The sequence below is a fragment of the Pseudophryne corroboree genome, chromosome 6 (genome assembly GCF_028390025.1).
Source record: "Pseudophryne corroboree isolate aPseCor3 chromosome 6, aPseCor3.hap2, whole genome shotgun sequence".
Lineage (NCBI taxonomy): Eukaryota > Metazoa > Chordata > Amphibia > Anura > Myobatrachidae > Pseudophryne > Pseudophryne corroboree.
The window spans coordinates 394,566,173-394,586,262 of record NC_086449.1 but is presented as its reverse complement, the minus strand read 5'-3'; the positions used below and the strand labels follow the sequence as shown (position 1 = coordinate 394,586,262).

Genomic DNA, 20,090 nt, shown 5'->3' with positions numbered 1-20,090 from the left:
GACAGTGAGGGGGCACTGTGAGGTGGGCAGTAAAGGGGGAGACCACTGTAAGGTGGGCAGTGAACGGGGGAGCGCTGTGAGGTGAGCAGTGAATTGGGAGAGCGCTGTGAGGTGGGCAGTGAAGGGAGAGAGCACTGTGAGGTGGGCAGTGAAGGGAGAGAGCACTGTGAGGTGGGCAGTGAAGGGAGGAGAGCGCTGTGAGGTGGGCAGTGAAGAGGGGAGAGCGCTGTGAGGTGGGAAGTGAAGGGAGAGAGCAGTGTGAGGTGGGCTGTGAAGAGGGAGAGCACTGTGAGGTGAGCAGTGAAGGGGGGAGAGTGCTGTGAGGTGGGCAGTGAAGGGGGATAGTGCTGAGAGGTGGGCAGTGAAGAGAGGAGAGCGCTGTGAGGTGGACAGTGAAGGGAGAGAGCAGTGAGAGGTGGGCAGTGAAGAGAGGAGAGCGCTGTGAGGTGAGCAGTGAAGGGAGAGAGCACTGAGAGGTGGGCAGTGAAGAGAGGAGAGCGCTGTGAGGTGGGCGGTGAATGGGGAGAGCACTGTGAGATGGGCAGTGAAGGGTGAGAGCACTGTGAGATGGGCAGTGAAGGGGGAGAGCACTGTGAGATGGGCAGTGAAGGGTGAGAGCACTGTGAGATGGGCAGTGAAGGGGGAGAGCACTGTGAGGTGGACAGTGAAGGGGGGAGAGCGCTGTGAGGTTGGCAGTGAAGGGGGAGAGTGCTGTGAGGTGGGCAGTGAACGGGGAGAGTGCTGAGAGGTGGGCAGTGAAGAGAGGAGAGCGCTGTGAGGTGGACAGTGAAGGGAGAGAGCACTGTGAGATGGGCAGTGAAGGGGGAGAGCACTGTGAGGTGGACAGTGAAGGGGGAGAGCACTGTGAGATGGGCAGTGAAGGGGGGAGAGCGCTGTGAGGTGGACAGTGAAGGGGGGAGAGCACTGTGAGATGGGCAGTGAAGGGGGGAGAGCGCTGTGAGGTGGACTGTGAAGGGAGAGAGCACTAAGAGGTGGGCAGTGAAGAGAGGAGAGCGCTGTGAGGTGGGCGGTGAAGGGGGAGAGCACTGTGAGATGGGCAGTGAAGGGGGGAGAGTGCTGTGAGGTGGGCAGTGAAGGGAGAGAGCACTGTGAGGTGGGCAGTGAAGGGGGAGAGCACTGTGAGGTGGACAGTGAAGGGGGGAGAGCGCTGTGAGGTGGGCAGTGAATTGGGAGAGCGCTGTGAGGTGGGCAGTGAAGGGAGAGAGCGCTGTGAGGTGGGCAGTGAAGGGAGAGAGCACTGTGAGGTGGGCAGTGAAGGGAGAGAGCACTGTGAGGTGGGCAGTGAAAGGGGGAGAGTACTGTGAGGTGGGCAGTGAAGAGGGGAGAGCGCTGTGAGGTGGGAAGTAAAGGGAGAGAGCAGTGTGAGGTGGGCTGTGAATAGGGAGAGCACTGTGAGGTGAGCAGTGAAGGGGGGAGAGTGCTGTGAGGTGGGCAGTGAAGGGGGAGAGTGCTGGCAGGTGGGCAGTGAAGAGAGGAGAGTGCTGTGAGGTGGACAGTGAAGGGAGAGAGCACTGAGAGGTGGGCAGTGAAGAGAGGAGAGCGCTGTGAGGTGGGCGGTGAAGGGTGAGAGCACTGTGAGATGGGCAGTGAAGAGAGGAGAGCACTGTGAGATGGGCAGTGAAGGGTGAGAGCACTGTGAGATGGGCAGTGAAGGGGGAGAGCACTGTGAGGTGGACAGTGAAGGGGGGAGAGCGCTGTGAGGTGGGCAGTGAAGGGGGAGAGCGCTGTGAGGTGGGCAGTGAAGGGGGAGAGTGCTGAGAGGTGGGCAGTGAAGAGAGGAGAGCGCTGTGAGGTGGACAGTGAAGGGAGAGAGCACTGTGAGATGGGCAGTGAAGGGTGAGAGCACTGTGAGGTGGACAGTGAAGGGGGGAGAGCACTGTGAGATGGGCAGTGAAGGGGGGAGAGCGCTGTGAGGTGGACAGTGAAGGGAGAGAGCACTAAGAGGTGGGCAGTGAAGAGAGGAGAGCGCTGTGAGGTGGGCGGTGAAGGGGGAGAGCACTGTGAGATGGGCAGTGAAGGGGGGAGAGCGCTGTGAGGTGGGCAGTGAAGGATGAGAGCACTGTGAGGTGGACAGTGAAGGGGGGAGAGCGCTGTGAGGTGGGCAGTGAAGGGGGAGAGCGCTGTGAGGTGGGCAGTGAAGGCGAGCCACTATTGTACTAATGTATCCCTATTGCTTTTTAAATGTGCTGTAAGCACATGCTGGGCTAAATAAATTCCATTTGAATGTCTCCAGTATGGCGCATCATTCCTACCCTCTGCAGTCCCCAGTTCACTTCCTTCTGTTCTCCACAATACTGTAGGTATCATGACAGGTTGGCTTTACCTTATCAGAAAGTCATATTTAATCTATTACTCAAATATTTTATGGGCAAAATCATATTATGTGTGTTATAGAGCTATGTCAAGACACTAGCAGGAAAAGACTAAAGTACCACGCATATTTGTGTTGTCATCTTTGGGTGGTACATAAGGGCTCTTACAAAGTATTATGTTGTCTAGTTAACCTCTGGGCCTCTCATGCTAATTCTTTTTCCCATGTTATAAAATCACGTTATAATAAAACAGCACGTGTGTGTGGTAACTGCTGTGAATGGCGTCAGTGGTGGACTGTAAGATGTTAGTGGGACTTGGAGCGTGGCTAGGTTTCAGAGCACTGAAAGTATGACCTATAGCAGGAAATGGGGCAGACACAATTCCCTAAACTTTTAACATTGTGTGCACAGTGGAATAATCTAAAATAACATTGACCCAATTAAAGTGTCTGCACAGCTTTCGGTAAATGCCAATCCCTGTAGAAAGTTTGAAAAAAGGCAGAGTGGGTAGCGACGCACAGTGCTGAAGAGGAGTTCATATGCTTTCTATTATGCCATGGACGCCCCATCTTAACTTACTGCTGACCTTTGTCTAAAACAGTGATGAGCAATTACAGAAAATAGAGGTTAGAGTGCTTCTAAGTTTTTTTGTTTTTTACACATTACCTCCAATAGCCTGTATATTCTGGACATATGTCTTGGCACTTTCTTTTTCAATAGGAGATGCATAAACTAGCTCATCTTTCCAGCATCGAATGTTGTGGTTGAAGTCAACTATACCAAATTGGTCATCAGATCGAAGGTCGTCCAAAATAGCTTTCATAGCTTCAACAGTCTGAAAGATAAAGTAATGCCTATGGAGACTTGCATTGTCTATCCATCATAGAAACATTTTGCAGCTACGCTTACACATTGCTCAACATCTTTCATATAGAGGGATCTGAGAGCAAGTGGCAGGCATCCTGGGATTTGCTGTACTGGTTATTGTAATCTCTTCACTTTCATTAAGCACTATTGTACTTTAATTATATTTCTTTCAATTACAAAATGTGACTTGAAATGTTGTTTAATGTACATTTTTTCATGTCAGTCCCACACTGTTACAAGCTACAGCTCTATGCAGCCACATACAGTACCTCCCAACACCTCCCAACAATTATATATGCAAAATCTATATATAGGAAGAGGGAAATTCAAGCTGTTTCTCCTGAGACGGCTTTATCATACCTGAGCCACACTCTAGAAATAGCCCTTGATGATGTGACTCATCGTAGGCAAAGATGTCAACCGTGGCACTCTAAATTAACAAGACACCTACAAAAACTGTTGTGTAAAGTTGAATGTCAGTGGCATAAATCTCGTACTCCAAGAGACTTCCTCACATATCTACCAGTCATATCGTAATGCCCTGGACACTGCCAAACACAAATATTTCCAAACTCTCATCTCAAGCGTCTAACCTCAAGCAACTTTTTAATACAGTTAAATCACTTCTCAATCCTCCCTCATCCAACACTAAGTACTATAAATGCGCAAGATCTTCCTTCCTACTTCAAGGACAAGATTGATAAAATCCGAGATGAAATGGTATGCTCTTCTTCAGCCAGTGACCTGCTCAATGCCCTATCTGAACCCTCTGGCACTTTCTCTTCATTTGATCCCACAAATGAAGATGACGTATCAACACTCTTCTCATCCTGCTATTCTACTACCTCTACTGTTGATCCTAATATGTAAAGCTCTGTCTGCTGTGCTCATCCCATCCTTAACTAAAATCTTAATCTCCCTCTCGCTACTGGTATATTTCCTTCATCGTTCAAGCATGCAGTGAATACTCCCATTCTGAAAAAACACAATTCTGACCCTAACTCTCTCTCAAACTACTATCCCATCTCTTAGCTCCCATGCCACTCCAAGTTACTTGAGAGACTTGCCTACACTCACCTCACACACTTATTGGATCCACTTCAATCAGGCTTTCATTCCCAGCATTCCACAGAGACAGCACTGACTAGATCTGGTCACTAATAAGTTTAAAGGCCGCTACGCACTTCTTATTCTTTTAGATCTCTATGCTTTTTTGACACTCTTGACCATTCTCTTATACAAACACTACAATCCCTAGGTCTTCAGGACACAGCCCTTTATTGGTTCTCATCCTACCTATCTAGTTGCTCTTTCAGTGTCCGCTTCTCTGAATCCACCACTTCTTTGCTACCTCTATAAGTTGGAGTGCCACAAAGCCCAGCCTTAGGTCCTCTGCTTTTCTCATTCTATACTCTTGGCAAACTAATCAGCTCTTTTGGATTTCAGTATCATCTGTATGTGGATGATACTGAAATCTGCCTATCCTTCTCAGATTTGCCAGCATCTGTATTGGTCTGTGTCACTGAATGCCTTTCTTCCGTTTTCTCTTGGATGTCATCTCGCCATCTCAAACTTAATATTTCCAAAACAGAATTAATTATATTTCCACTGACCAGTAATAATTACCAACCTGATATCTCTGTTACTATTGAGAACTCGACAATCAATCCTACCACACAAGCTCGCTGCCTAGATGTCATCATTGACTCTGAACTGTAATTTGTTCCCCACATTCAATCTGTCTCTAAATCTTGCTACATGCATCTAAAAAGTAAACATATCCAAAATATGACCATACCTTACACAAGACATTGCAAAAACTGTAATCCACGCTCTCATTATCTCCTGCATTGATTATTGGAATAGTTTTCTTACTGGTCTTACCAAAATGAGACTCTCACCACTACAATCCATTCTGAATGTTGCTGTGAGGCTAATCTTCCTCAATAGATGTTCATAATTTGCGGATCCACTCTGTCAGTCCCTCAATTCCACCTGCATTTTACCGTATTCAATATAGTACTTCTACTCACACACAAGACCATTAACCAAACTTTAACAATATACATTTCTTTGCTTATCTCAAAATATCTCCCAACTCACCCTCTTCGCTCTTCACAATAACTACGTCTCTCATCCACACTCATTTTTCGCTCCCATTCATGATTGCAGGACTTTCTTTCTGCACCCACTCTATGGAATGCCTTACCACGCACAATAAGACTCTACTAGTCTCCAAACCTTCAATCCTTCACTGAAACTCACATCTTCAGGGAAGCTTATCAAATTCCGGAAACGCCCACATAACCTATAATTACTTCCCCACTGTACAGTCCACTCATATCCTCATATATTTTCTCATTCTTCACTTTCCCATCCTCCTGACCCCAGGCCAACATTGCTGTGTGACCATATCATACAGCCCACCAAGAATCTTAGCAATATGGCGCATTCTGTCCAACTACCAACCTATCTTTATCTCCAAACTCCTTGAGTGTATTGTCTACAACAGCCTTACTGCCTTTCTTTCCTCCCACTCACTGCTTGACTTCCGTTCTGTCCATTCCACCGAAACTGATCTCACAAATGTCTGCAGTTACCTCCTATATCCTCTAGCCCCCAAGTGTGCTGTCTTGGAGTAATCCTTGACTCCTCTCTCTCCTTCAAACCACACATTCAGTACCTCTCACAAACCTGCTGCTTTCATCTAAAAAATATTTCCAGGATCAACCCTTTGTTGCCCGTGATGCCACTAAGACCCTTATCCTCTCACTGGTCATCTCCAGACTGGACTACTGCAATCTTCTCCTATCTGGCCTCCCTGACATATACCTCTCTCCACTCCAATCTCCTCAGTGTTAGTGTCTGGCTCATCTTCCTTTACCAAATGTACTACATCCACCTTCCCTCTCTTACAAGCCCTTCACTGGCTCTCCTTCCCCTTCAGAATTCAATTCGATCTTCTCTTTCCTCTCTTACAAGCCCTTCACTGGCTCTCCTTCCTCTTCAGAATTCAATTCAAGCTTCTCACACTCACTTACAAAGCCATCACCCACTCCTCTCCCATTTTTATCTTCCGTTTCACTCCCTTTCATACCATTAGCTTGCTAATGCACGCTGCCTCTCCTGCCTACTGATTACCTTCTCTCACTCCTACCTCCAAGATTTTGCATGTGCCGCTCTCTTTCTCTGGAATTCTCTACCTCCCCCCCTGAGACTCTCCACCCAGGGCTGTTTCTAGCCAATTTGGCTCCCAGTGCGAGATTTATGGGGGGGCATGGCCTCATTAAAATAGTTGGGACCTCACTGCAATGGGCGTGTCCTTGCCTGAAAAGACTACCTTACACCCCATGTTTTGTCCCTGCACCAACAGATCACGGCCACCACAGGAAAAAAAGTTAATTCCACCATATTAAGCCCCACACAGTAATGCCCCCTGCACCATATTATACAACACATGGCAACACCCTTAATTCATTATGCCCTACAGCAGGGGTGGCCAACCAGTCAGAGGCAAAGAGACGAAAAATATCTGAAGTCAAGCTAAAGAGCCGGTATCATGCGCGCACACAAAAATGGGGCATGGCCTAACAGTCACAAGGCCACAACCCCTTTTTTGTGCACCTGCCTTCAGTATGACATTTGTAGGAGCATAACCATGTGTGACACCCCCATTTTCAGTTACACTGGGGTCGAGAAACACTGAAACATTTTACACATTATGGCAGAGTCCCCATTTTACACATTATGGCAGGCAAGAGTCCCCATTTTACACATTACAGCAGGCAAGAGTCCCCAATTTACACATTAAGGCAGGCAAGAGTCCCCATTTTACACATTACGGCAGGCAGAGTCCCCATTTTACACATTACGGCAGGCAAGAGTCCCCATTTTACATATTACGGCAGGCAAGAGTCCCAGTTTGACACATTATGGTAGGCAAATGTCCCCATTTTACACATTATAGCAGGCAGAGTCCCCTTCTACAAAGAAAGAAAGAGAGAAAGAGATAAAGAAAGAAAGAAAGAAAGAAAGAAAGAAAGAAAGAAAAAGAGTGTGTGTTATACTTACGTGTGCAGCAGGATCTGCCGGCCACCTCCCGCTCCCCGCTCTTCGGCCCGCCTGTCCTTCCTCCTGCCTGGCTTGCCCACCATGTCCTGGCTCCCCCTCCTCCCCGTCATCAGTACTCTGCTCGGGGGCGGAGTTTTGTGTAATGACGCGTTTGCGTCGTGATGTCAGACACAAACACATCATTACACGAAACTCCACCCCCAAAGCGGAGTAGTAATGACGGGGAGGAGAACAAACTGAGCCCCCAAATGCCTCGGCGGGCTCACCAGGTGAGTGCATGCCTCACCCGCCGCAAGAAACGGCTCTGTCTCCACCTCTCTACAAAACTTTAAACGGGCTCTCAAGACCCACTTCTTTCCAAACCCAGCCAAATCTCATCCTAACCCTCTGTCCCACGCTCACTGTCTACTCCATCTGTGTCACGTCTGTCTGCCTGCCAGATGCAGGGCCCTCTTCCCCCATGTGCTTTTCCTTCTCTTACTTGAATTATGTTCTACTCCATACTCCCTTCAACGGCATCAAATCCCTTTGTTTTCTGCCACCCTGTTACTTATTTCAGTGTTGTCTGCTATGTTTATATACCCTGTACTTGTCTTATATTGTCATGACCTGTTTTCTTGTTTTGCTTATTTGTTATGTACTCTGTAATTGGGTGCTGCAGTAGTGTAATAGAATGAAAGGGAGGTCCTGGAGGTGCGTGGAGAAGGGGTATGGGGTTGGAAGAGGTGGAGCAGCCGTAAAAGGGTATTATCTCAATACGGACACTGCCCATGATGGCGATGGCGCCCATGAGCCAGTACTTTGACTGGCACTTCTTATTGGGATGGGATGGGTGCCCCCTTGCCCCACCCATTCCGACACCTATGTATGTAAATAAAACACCATTTCGACATGGCTATGCTAGTGCTTTGGTGACAACAATCAATTTTCTACCATACAGTAACTACAATACGCTACATGCAAAAGGTAAATACACAACAAAGACAAATATATAGAGTGTGATATAACTAACATTGGTTTGGTTTGGGACCACAGGGGGAAGAAAATGAAAACAACTGATACAGGTACAAATTAAAAATAAAATAAAATAGAGAATTAAGAAAAAGAAACATTGTTAATGACTAGGTGGGTAGCTAAAAGTTCAGCTGCTTGTGTCAAAAGCTACATTTGTTAAATACGTTTAAATACAGTATGTACTGTTCAAATGTGTACAATTATGCTGTATATTGTAAACTTACCTGTCTCATTTTAATGCCCCACATGGAACCGCTGACATCAATAACAAATAAAATATTCTTTGGAAGTGGAGGCTGATTTTCTGGAGCAAAGAAATGGAGAAAGTATCCATTGAACACCTGAAGAATAATACATTTGTGAGGTCAGGAGTAATGTTATAGTCTCATTCCACAATGACAATTGTTTGTTTGCAAAGGGAAATATATATATATATATATATATATATATATATATGTGTGTGTGTATATATATATATATATATATATATATATATACATACATACATAAAGTCTGTATTAAGGTACATGATAATGCATTGTATCCTCATTAATGTATCCTTAAAGGGCCATTTTTCCAATCTGTGTTCCTTATGTTTAGCTTGTATCCTCCGCTCCATTACAGCTCATCTTCCCTGGTAAGCTCTATGTTCACATCTCCAACTGCTCTCTCTCTCTCTCTCTCTGTGTAATTGTTCACTTGGCAGGAATGTATACTGCTAGCTAGTGAGTACCTAGTCATCACAATGTGTAGGATCTTCATGTATAATGAAATGGTCACTTACTAAAAAGATGATAACTTTTGTATTTACAGCAGGACAGACACGGAAAATAACAGATGAGATTAATCCGAAACAATTCAGCACAGCAAATTTATATTTAAATATTTTTTATATATGTAAGATCCAATGAGTCACAGATTTCTGCAAATGAGGGCATACTCTCAGTACAATGCTGCATATTATTATTGGAGCTATATAAACAATAATCAATAACAACATTTGTCTAATTTTTTTTAATCTGAATAAATTAACTTGAATAAATGATGGGCAAGTCTACATCCTACCCTAGTATGTACTGTCTGTAGTCTTAAACTGGGCATACACTATACAATTGTCTGGGAGATCATCTGCCAGATCTGGCTGGTTGGAATGAAAATCTGGTAATGGACGAGAACAAATGACAATCGACCATTTCCTCCCAAACACTGGAAACGGATAAAACCTGTCATTCAGACAAATTGGTTAAATTATAGATTTAACCAATTTGTCTGAACAACAGTTTTTGTCCATTTTCCAGTGTTTAGGAGCAAATGGTCGATTGTCATTTGTTCTCGTCCATTACCAGATTTTTATTCCTGCCAGCCAGATCTGGCAGATGATCCACCAGATAAATGCATAGTGTATGCCCATCTTAAAAGTTGCTTTTATATACAGCTGAAGTTGCTGCATAATCTAAGAAAACTTAAATTGGATGAACTCCTGTCTCTTTAGCCTGCTTACCTGCAGCTGACTGGATTTATCTCTGTTAACATCATATTTCACACTAAGTCTTCCATCCACTGCTGTTGTAAGGCAGGTAGGGCACTTTTTCTGCTGATCCACAGTAGGCCTGAAGGATATATGAGCCTAGGGGAAACATTAAAAGGTTTAATTCCTCCCAAAACAGACACAACAGATTGCCAGGCATATAAACTAGCTAATACTACACATCACCTCTGCTGCAAAATCAAAAAAATGGTTCATAGTTGGAACCAGTAGTCACCCCTCACCATCACTAGCCAGGAGCTTGTAATTCGCATATGGTATATTTCCAGAATGGGCTGAATTACTTCCCCCCAAAATAATACTGTAAACAGTTATCACAATGTATGGGGACCATGGTACTCTCACAATAATGCCACACTGACTGGCAATCTCTGACCTGCTGCATGCAACTTGCATGGACAAACCCTTCATGCTAAAATCCCACTTTCCTTAAATTTGGTTTTGTCAACCTACTCACTTTATAAGTCTCATTTGCTAGAATGATTTCTGCCCTCCCCTCACATTCCCCTCAGTGAACTGCCATCCCTCACCTTCCTATCAATAATCATCCAGTTTCTCATTCTTCCCAAAATCCCATCTTTTTCAAATGTTGTCATTTTTTGTGTGCAAATACTATTACTTATTGTTCTTGTATTAGACTTGGATTATTACTGTTTCCATTTGCTATTACTTTTATTTTATGTCCATTCAAAATCAATCGATTTTAAAAAGAAAGTCAAAATCACTTGTATTCTGAATTGTTTAAGGGAGTGTTTGTATCATAGCCTGTATATATGGTATAATGTACCTCATAATACAAATTCTAATATTAGAGGGCACAAAATGAGTTATGTGACAGAATAAGTGCACAAACTGGCAAGTAGGATGTTTCTATAATAGTTCCGGAACACTTAAGTGTTTCTTATATGTTAAGTTCAAGTCTCCCCTAGATAGAAGCTGCCATCTGTTTGATCATTTCTAGTTCTTTCGGCCCTCCCATCCTCACCAAACTGTTAAGCAAAAAGACACCTTGTAGCACGGACAAGTATTATGATTGTGAGGGATCGGTATGGGATCCTGTTGTAAGGGATGCCGACTGTCACTATACCGACATAAGCATCCCGTACACCAGAATGCCAACAGTGGGGCAAGCTCATCGAAGGCCCTTGTCGTGGACACGCACAGAGGGAGAATCACCTACCTCGCCGGTATTCCGGCGGTGGCATTGTACCCGTCGGGATTTTGGCATCGGTATTGCAACCGCCAAGATCCCGCCACCTGTATTTAAAGGCAAACCGTGAGAGCACTGTTTTAGAGATTAATGTATTCATATTTGTGGTGATGTCCCCTCATTTTCAAGTATCATCATTGTTCAATGCTTTACAGTAAAATAATGGCTGCTGTATCCATAAGGATGGTTATATTTGTATTGAAACAAATAACAAGCCGTTAATGTAACCTGAGAAGGGGATGTTGTTGCATCAATGTAGTTTTGGAATTATTTTGGGGCATAAAAGTTGCAACTGAAAAATGACTGCCCACCACTGCAATGGTGGGTGTTTACGATGTCTCAAGCCACCATCAATGTTCTCTGCATCAATTTAGGTAACAGCCTCGGAGGCTAGCGACTGGACCAGGAATCACTGTAGTTTGGGCACTGTAGATTTGGACTAATTTTGCACCATAAACACAAGCATCAAATGGGTTGAAAAATCCCCCCACATTTTGTGCAGCCTGCAGAGCTCCAGATATGCGTCGGTTTTATGGCAATGGAGAGTAGTAATACATATGCCTTGTTTATAAATAACCAATATATATACAATGTATCTATTTAGTAAAGCATACCACACATAAGACAACCTTTGTGTGTTTGGACAGTGATTTTTTTTTTTTAAGTAATACCTTTGCATTTATCATCTAATATACAATTAAATTCAGATACCAATATAAAAGTACTAATTAAGTTTAATTAAATACAAAAATCAGTTTTATTTCCTTTTAAAAAAACAACAAAAAATAAAATAAAATATGTGAATCTGTTCTGTTACTGACCACCTGCAAATATAAAAACAGATTATGGGAGAGGGAGGGATCAAGCACCAAACAGCTGCCAATCGTCCTCATCATCAATACACATTTTACACCAGGGATTGAGCACATACAATATATACATCACCTGACAGGTGCATGTTCTTGTTTGTTGTGGTCTGGGTGAGTCATATTTGTATGAACACACCCTTACTGTACTTGCCCTATGCTTGCACATTCCCTACCCCCTTCTTCTCCCATTCCACCTCACCTAATCAAGCCTTGGAGAGAGATAAAATGGACAGATATAAAGCATGCCTCCCAACATGACCCTCTCCATCATTGTTCTAGTTCACTATTATGGACTATTGCATTTAAAAGGAGTTGCTTATGTGGAGTTCACTATAAGCCCAGCAACTGGTCAACTGATTGATCTATCAAAGTACCCATCCATACATTTTATGTATATTATTGCTTATGTTTTAATTGTTTATTATATAATTAAATAATAATTTTTTTGTGACATTGTTTTAGCTCTATATATATCTATATTGTTGTTCCTTCTTGTCTTAGGCAGAGTGACTTTCTCCCAGTGTTACAGCTGCTAGGAAAAACCACCCTTGAATGCGCCTGAATTTTATATACTTGTTATATAAACTATCTGCCCTCTCCAGGAGAGACAGAATGCTCTGCTTCTGGACTTTTTCTCTTAATTTGTGATTGCTGGCACCTGTTTTGAACAGGTTAATGGATAGGAAAGGAAAGGTGTTTCACTACAGGTGATGGCAATCATACATTAAGAGAAAAGTCCAGGAGCAGAGCATTCTGTCCCTCCTGGAGAGGGTCATGTTGGGAGGTATGCTTTATTTCTGTCCATTTTACTTTGTGCTCAATGTACTAAAACTCCATTTACCCGGGATGAAAAGCCACACAGGAGGCTGCTACTGCGATTTTTAGAAAAAATAGCTCCGCCAAGGACAGTCAACATTAAAGGTCAATTTTCTATGCCTTGGAGAGTTATTAAATGGAGAGAGATAAAGTACCAGCCAATCAGCTCCTAAACTGCCATGTTACAGGCTGTGTTTGAAAAATGACAGTTAGGAGCTGGTTGGCTGGTGCTTTGGGGGAGATGTATTATGTGGCACAGATGACATCGGTGGTGTGCCGACATCGGCAAGTGGATGCAGCAATGGAACGGCGGCGGCAGGGGGATGAGTGGGCCATGCTGCATTCGGCAGCATTGCATCGCTAGCGGCATCTCCAGATTGAGCTGCATGTACAGCTAACTGGGGCTGTTGCTAGCGACCCACGGGAGCGCGCATTGCTAACGATCTAGTGGGTACACATTGGCCGATAAAACAAATTTGACGTAACGATTGGTTGTTACTGGAAAATTCATTTGAAATGTCGTCTAGTGCTTAAGTGTTACCATTGGTGCCAATGGCAGTGACAATATTGTAGTCCGCTAGCAGGCAGAAGACAGAGAAATCCCTTTAGTACATACAGTATTGAGAAGTGATATATGTACGGGGATTTTTTCTGTCTTTTTATTGTTTGTCCCCCTTAGCTTCCTTTAGCACAAGGACCCCCGATGAATCTCCTCCCGAGTGTAAGAAGGTGTAAGCACAATATATGTCCATACAGATAGTAGAATTGTTTGCATGTATGAGCATTAAAAAAGCACAATTTGACAGAAAAGACATGTACAGTATGTCCAACTTAGCTCGACAGTGATCACATTAGGTGGATGAAATGTGTACAAAGTCTACCAAAAAAAATATGAGAACAATAAATTCAGTCATTACCTTCTTATCTTGCTTGTCAACAGTTATGAGATTAGCAAATTGTTCTGATACTGGTTTTACCACATTGACGGAACTGATGCCTTCTGGCTCTAAGATGTAGATATCCACCTGGCAATACAAAATTACCATAACGGTAAAATAAAGTAAATATGATAACATCCTAAAGTGTATTAAATTCATAGGCAAATTATTGTTATTATGGGTCTAATTCAGATGCGGTCACAAAGCTGCTGTTGTATGCAAATCGGTCGATGTTTTCTTACAGCGCATGTGTCTGAGCCACAGTGCACTATGCGCAGCGATTGAATTTGCATTGGTAATCGCACTGAGGATTTAGTCACAGAGAGAGTGAGAGAAACTCAGAGTTTGGGGGTGGTAACGGGCAGTGGTTGGCCAAACACAGGCATGTCATGACTATTCAGACGGCGTCTCCAGGCGTGCATAAATTAGCAGCTGCGATCTTACTTGCTACTAGAGAGCCCTCTATGTCCCAGAATAAAAGCTCAGCCTGCACGCCTGTGCATCTACAGAGGCACTCAGACTCTGCGACATGACCTGATTTGCGACGCTGTATCAGCAATTATATGCCGTTGGATGGAAATTATGCAGCAGCAGCGGTCGTCCCTATGCTCAGGTTAGCTTCTGCCCTTAGTATATAGTATATAATCGTAATTGTGTACAGCAAAAGATAGCAACAGCAGCAGCATGAACAGCCACATCTCAATCAGGCCATGTATGATCTCTAGCTCTTACCTCAAAATGTTTGGCCAATCTGCCCGGCTGAAGATACAGAACATGCTCATAGACACCTAATCTCCTCTGAAGTGCTTCTTGGTAATGAATTTCAAACTGCACCTTGGTTCCTGCAGGCACATTCAATTCAGCCTTGAAGTTTTCCATATCTAGAGAATTTGTCCTGTGCAATGATAAATGGGAAATTGAAAATATTTCACACTATTAGTATAAGTTTCAATGTGTTAACTTATAGACATACAGCTGAATGTTTTCAGGTACCTCTTTTCAGCTCTTTCAATGCATTCTACATACAGTAGCTTGCTAATATTACTAGCGATTCCTTATGAAATATAAAATGTATAGTATGTCATATATTACTATGGGCCCAGAGGCGTATCTAGAGAGGAGGGGACCCGCGTGCAGACTCTGTGTGTGGGCCCCCTCCTCTCCTGTAGTTGTCACCGCCGCGGCTAGCGCACTGAGCACTAGAGACTCTGGCACAGTGCCAGAGTCTACAGAGCATGCGCAGGACTCCGAAAAAATGGCCACCCGAGGTCCTGCGCATGCGCTGTAGACTCTGGCACTGTGCCAGAGTCTCTAGTGATCAGTGCGCTAGCCGCGGCGGTGACGGCTACAGGAGAGGAGGGGACCCACACACGGTCACCGATGGACGCCGGAAAGGTGAGTATTGAAGAAATAAGTGCAGTGTGTGCGGTGTGGGCCCCCTCTGGACCCAGGGGCCCGTGTGATCCGCACACACTGCACCCATTATAGATACACCACTGTATGGGCCCACTGAATAACAATTCTTATTACCAGCAGCATATTAAGTTTATTATTGCAGTGGTGCTAAGGAATATGCCATTGGTATTTAACATTACTTACCCCTCTGGCGAGGTTCAGTGACATACCCCTCCTCGGCATCCTCCCAGCTGCTAGCAACTGGCTGTTGTGTCATACTCATGCGCGATGATCAGTCTGCACATGTGCATTACACTTTCACCCGGCAGGGACTCTGCAATGCCTGGAAGGCTATTGCTGGGTACCCACCCATCGCGATCACTGTCGCCACCTTTGGTTTAATTGGTTCACTGACTCTTTTCAGTATTTTACAAGCAGCTGTAAACGTAGCTTACCACTGGGTGAGCTACGTTTACAGCTGTTTGTAAAATATTCAATAGAGGGCATAACCCCTTTACTGAGTGCTAAAGGTGTTATGTCTTATTGATAAATGTGGTCCTATATCTCTAATGTACATACTCATTTGACATATTTATGGAAGGCATACACCAACCTATGAAACTTGAGTTACACTCAATACGTTATTTTTATTGCAGCACATGGCTGAAACAGTCATCCTTTCTGATGGGGTTACCACAGTTTTACATAATTAAAGACATAATTAATCCAGTAAAAGTTAAGTTTTCCACTTGCATGTATGAAGAATGATATGAGATTTTGCAGGGAAATAAAAGCTTAGTAATATGAATTCAATATTTTTTATTATATGGCTTATAAATATAAGCATAATCTCCTTGCATTATTAAGTATTACAGTGATTCCCAAACTTTTTTGAATCACAGCGCCCTAGAGTGTCAGAATGTTTTTTATGGCACCCCTAGGCCAAAAGTTTCTTATTGTGAAATTCAGAAAAACATTTTAAATTAAGTAAATTGTGTTTATGGGGGGGAATTCAATTAAATGCGATATTTAATAGTGCTGGGAATGAATTCCCGAAGCTATTCAATTAGCCGCATCACGTCCAGCCTTTAAATTGGGAGATGCAGATTACCATGTCTAAATAATGCTGTTTAGTTGTGGTAAACGGCATTCTCCAACTCAAGTGCCAGGTGCAATGTTGTTATCTCGGACATAAGCCCACAACTCACATGGCGGCACTAGTTAATTGGATTTTTTTCACACCATAGGAGGGTGTGAGCAGAAATCAGCTCAAATTGAAGGCCATTTTTCCAAACTTTTATCAATACGTTAAATCACCTACCAGAGGGGAAAATGTGTTGGATCATGTTTATTGTAACATAAGGGATGCTTATATAACTTTTAGACATTCAAATATTGGTCATCTCTTTATTCTTGGGTCCAGCATATAAAACCCTAGTACAGCGGTCTAGGCCTACAAGTACCATTATTACAGTTTGGCTAGAGAGTGCTGTGCTAAAACTTCAAGATACTCTGGAGTTTACCGACTGGGGGTGTTTATTGTAGAATGTCTGGGGAATGATAATAATGTAAATGTCGATTCCCTTACCTCTATGGTACTAGGTTATGTAGGCTGCTGATTATTAAAAAGTGTGTTCGAGCATTTGCTAATGATAAACCATGGATTAATGGTACGGTTCAAACCTTACTAGCAGAGAGAGGTAAAGCATTTAATATCCGTGCGCAATATGCTTTTAGAGTTGCCCGATCAAAATTAAAGGTATAGTAGAGGCAAAAAGGGCTTTTTCTATTAAGCTTGAAAGTAAGTTCAAAAATGATAAAAACGAAAGAAGTATGTGGAAAGGTATTCATGATATTTCTGATTATAAAGTAAACAAGAACTATTCTTATAAAAAAAAGTCGATTGCTCTTTAGGGGAGATGTTAAATATATTATTCCCGTTATGACAGAGTGGCTGCTTCCCCGGTAGATTCGGTGGAAATCTCAGAGAATGGGGAGCACTGGGTGCTGGATGATTTGTCTGTTAGACGATGTTTTGCCAGTTCCAAGTTAGGTAAGGTCCCCGGCCCAGATTATTAAGGACTGTTCCGAGCACTTAGCTGGAATTTTTACGGTGATTTTTAACCTTTCTCTTGCCACATGATGTGTGCCTTAATGTTTTAAATCAACCATCATTGTTCCTGTTCCTAAAAATGGCAAGGTCTGTGAGCCAAATGATTATCGCCCAATCGATCTAAGATCACTTATAATGAAGGCCTTTGAAAGATTAGTTATGGGATATATAAAGGAAAGCATCCCGGTTGATCTTGATCCTTTCCAGTTTGCTTTTTGCTTTTTTTACTCTAGTTCATCGAGTACTTACCCATTTAGGGGGATATCCTATTAGCCCCGGTAATTTACCGGGGCTAATAGTCCTGTCAGGGGCTATCTAATTATCTGTTATGCACACCAGTGCCAGCAGGAATGTACTGGTGTCTGAACGGAGAGGGATGCAAAACAAATGAACTCACAGACAGACTGGGGAATATGACATTACATACACAGAAGGTGATAGGGTAACAAAATAAACACAAAGTGAACAGAGAAGCCCAAAGGCTAAGAAACTGGGTGTCTCCCTAGTATTAGGAATGCTCAGATGGAAAGAAGCGAGATGTTGTGATTTAATACGTAGAGAACCCGAAATGCTGTTGCTAAGGGCAACAGCAAAACCCTAAAGGGTTACCAACGGGTGTGGCAGTAAACTCCTTGGTCAGAGATGGAATAATAGACACAAGGAGAGTCTACACAATCCTAGTCTTCACTTGCAGTGCACTGGTTCAGTTTACTGCCACTAAACTGACACCTGAACACCTTGCACAGTGAGAAAGGATTTTGGCAGGCAAGTCTGAGAATACAGCCGCAAACTTGCTAGGTTCACAGAGTAGCAAAAGAACCCCAGCAGGTTAAACGACTGGCTCCAGTCTTACTGCTAGGTCTGGATTGGCAGAGTGTAATACCAAATCCCAAGGCCTATTTGCAGTAAGCAACAAACAAATACAAAGTTTACACAGTACTAGCTAGCTTTCAGGAACTGACTAACCAACAAAGATTCAGCAGCATCTGCCTAACCTGAGAAGAGGGTTTATATAGCAGGTGCTGTCCACGCCCCACTCAGACCTCACAGACTGTGAGCACAAAAACCAGCACCGGATCCCCTGCCGTGCACAGAGCCTGTAACCACTGCACAGCAAAAGACCCAAACCGGAGTATCAGCTACGCTCAGGTTACTCCGCTAGCACTTGTCTCCCGGTTGCCATGACGACGTGGCAGCACAGAGCAGGAGACCCTAACAGTACCCCCCCTCTGACGAGGGGTCAAAGAACCCCTACCACCGGGTTTATCGGGGAACTGCGAGAAGAAAGAGCGTAACAGTCTGGGGCATGAAGATCACAACTGCGCACCCACGACCGCTCCTCCGGGCCATACCCCTTCCAGTGCACCAAAAATGACAGCCGACCCCGAACCATCTTGGAGTCAAGAATCCTTTCAACAACAAACTCCCTCTGGCCACGTATCAGAAGAGGGGAAGGTCTTCCACTGGAAGAAGGATTACTAATCGCCCGTTTTAAAAGGGAACAATGAAATGTTTTATTGATACCAAAAGAACGGGGTAGATCCGCAACGGAATATGCTGCGCTATATAAGAAACTGTTAATAATAACTGAAATGCCACCGGATTGATAACCCTAGTGATCTTATAAGGACCGATGAACCGGGGGCCTAACTTATGAGATGGCTGTCTCAACTTCAAACTCTTGGTAGACAACCAGACGAAGTCTCCTAATTTGAAGCTGCAGGGTCTCTTCCGCTTATCAAAAACCCTTTTGGTCACTAATGACACAGACACAAGGGCTTTCTTCACTTTCCTCCAAATACCTCTAAGGACCGAAACCACAGAGGAACCACCAGGCGTGGAGTCCAGGGGGTCAAAAGAATTGGCCTTAGGATGATGCCCATACACACAAAGGAAGGGAGAGATCCCTGTAGCAGAGTGAGCCGCGTTGTTATAGGCAAACTCCGCCATGGACAGATGAGCAACCCAGTCAGTCTGACACTTGGAGACATAACACCTGAGGAACTGCTCCAAGGACTGGTTCACCCTTTCAGTCTGCCCATTAGACTGCGGATGGTAGCCTGACGACAAGCTGACAGAAATCTGAAGATCGGAACAAAATGCCCTCCAGAATTTGGCCACAAACTGAGATCCGCGGTCAGAGACCACATCAAGTGGCAACCCGTGGAGGCGCACAACATGCAGCATAAATAATTCAGACAGGCGTCTGGCCGATGGCAGCCCAACCAATAAAACGAAGTGCGCCATCTTCGAAAACCTGTCAACGACAACCCAGATGGCTGTCATCCCCGAGGATTTGGGCAAGTCCACCACAAAATCCATTGAAATGTGGGTCCATGGCTTAGATGACTTAGATGGCTTAGAGAGTGGATGTAATGGGCCAACAGGAACCCCTCTAGGAGTCTTATTTCGGGCACAGATGTCACATGCCCGAACCCACTGATCCACATCCCTAGCCACCGAGGGCCACCACACCGCCCTAGATAGCATCTTCCGAGTTCTGGCAATATCCGGGTGACCTGCCGACTTCTTGGCATGGAATTCCAGGAACACTCGCTGTCTTAACCTAGGAGGCACAAACAAAAGACCTACCGGAAGATCTGGAGGAGCCTGCTCCTGTGCTCTAAGGACTAATGACAAGAGATCCTGGGTAATGCCCACTTTAATACATGATGGGGACACAATGGGCAATGGCTCCTCGGTGGTCTCCTAGATTGGAGCAAAACTCTGCGGGAGCGCATCAGCCTTGATGTTTTTTGACCCAGGGCGATATGTTATCAAAAAATTAAAGCGAGCAAAAAACAAAGCCCATCGTGCCTGCCTGGCATTGAGGCGCTTCGCTGACTCTAAATATGCCAAATTCTTATGGTCGGTGAGAATTGAGACCACAAACTTAGCCCCCTCAAGCCAGTGTCTCC

At 44.2% G+C, this 20,090-nt stretch overlaps 1 protein-coding gene across 1 annotated transcript in view; it reads right to left on the bottom strand.

The window, feature by feature from the left end:
• ITIH2 (inter-alpha-trypsin inhibitor heavy chain 2) overlaps positions 1-20,090 on the bottom strand; it is a 76,232-nt gene that overhangs the window by 30,198 nt on the left and 25,944 nt on the right. The window contains exons 6-10 of the mRNA XM_063926818.1: positions 14,397-14,559; positions 13,644-13,751; positions 9,787-9,912; positions 8,510-8,626; positions 3,000-3,168 (exon numbers count right to left, since the gene is read on the bottom strand). Of these exons, the coding sequence (XP_063782888.1) occupies positions 3,000-3,168; positions 8,510-8,626; positions 9,787-9,912; positions 13,644-13,751; positions 14,397-14,559 (683 nt within the window). The remainder of the gene's footprint in view (positions 1-2,999; positions 3,169-8,509; positions 8,627-9,786; positions 9,913-13,643; positions 13,752-14,396; positions 14,560-20,090) is intronic.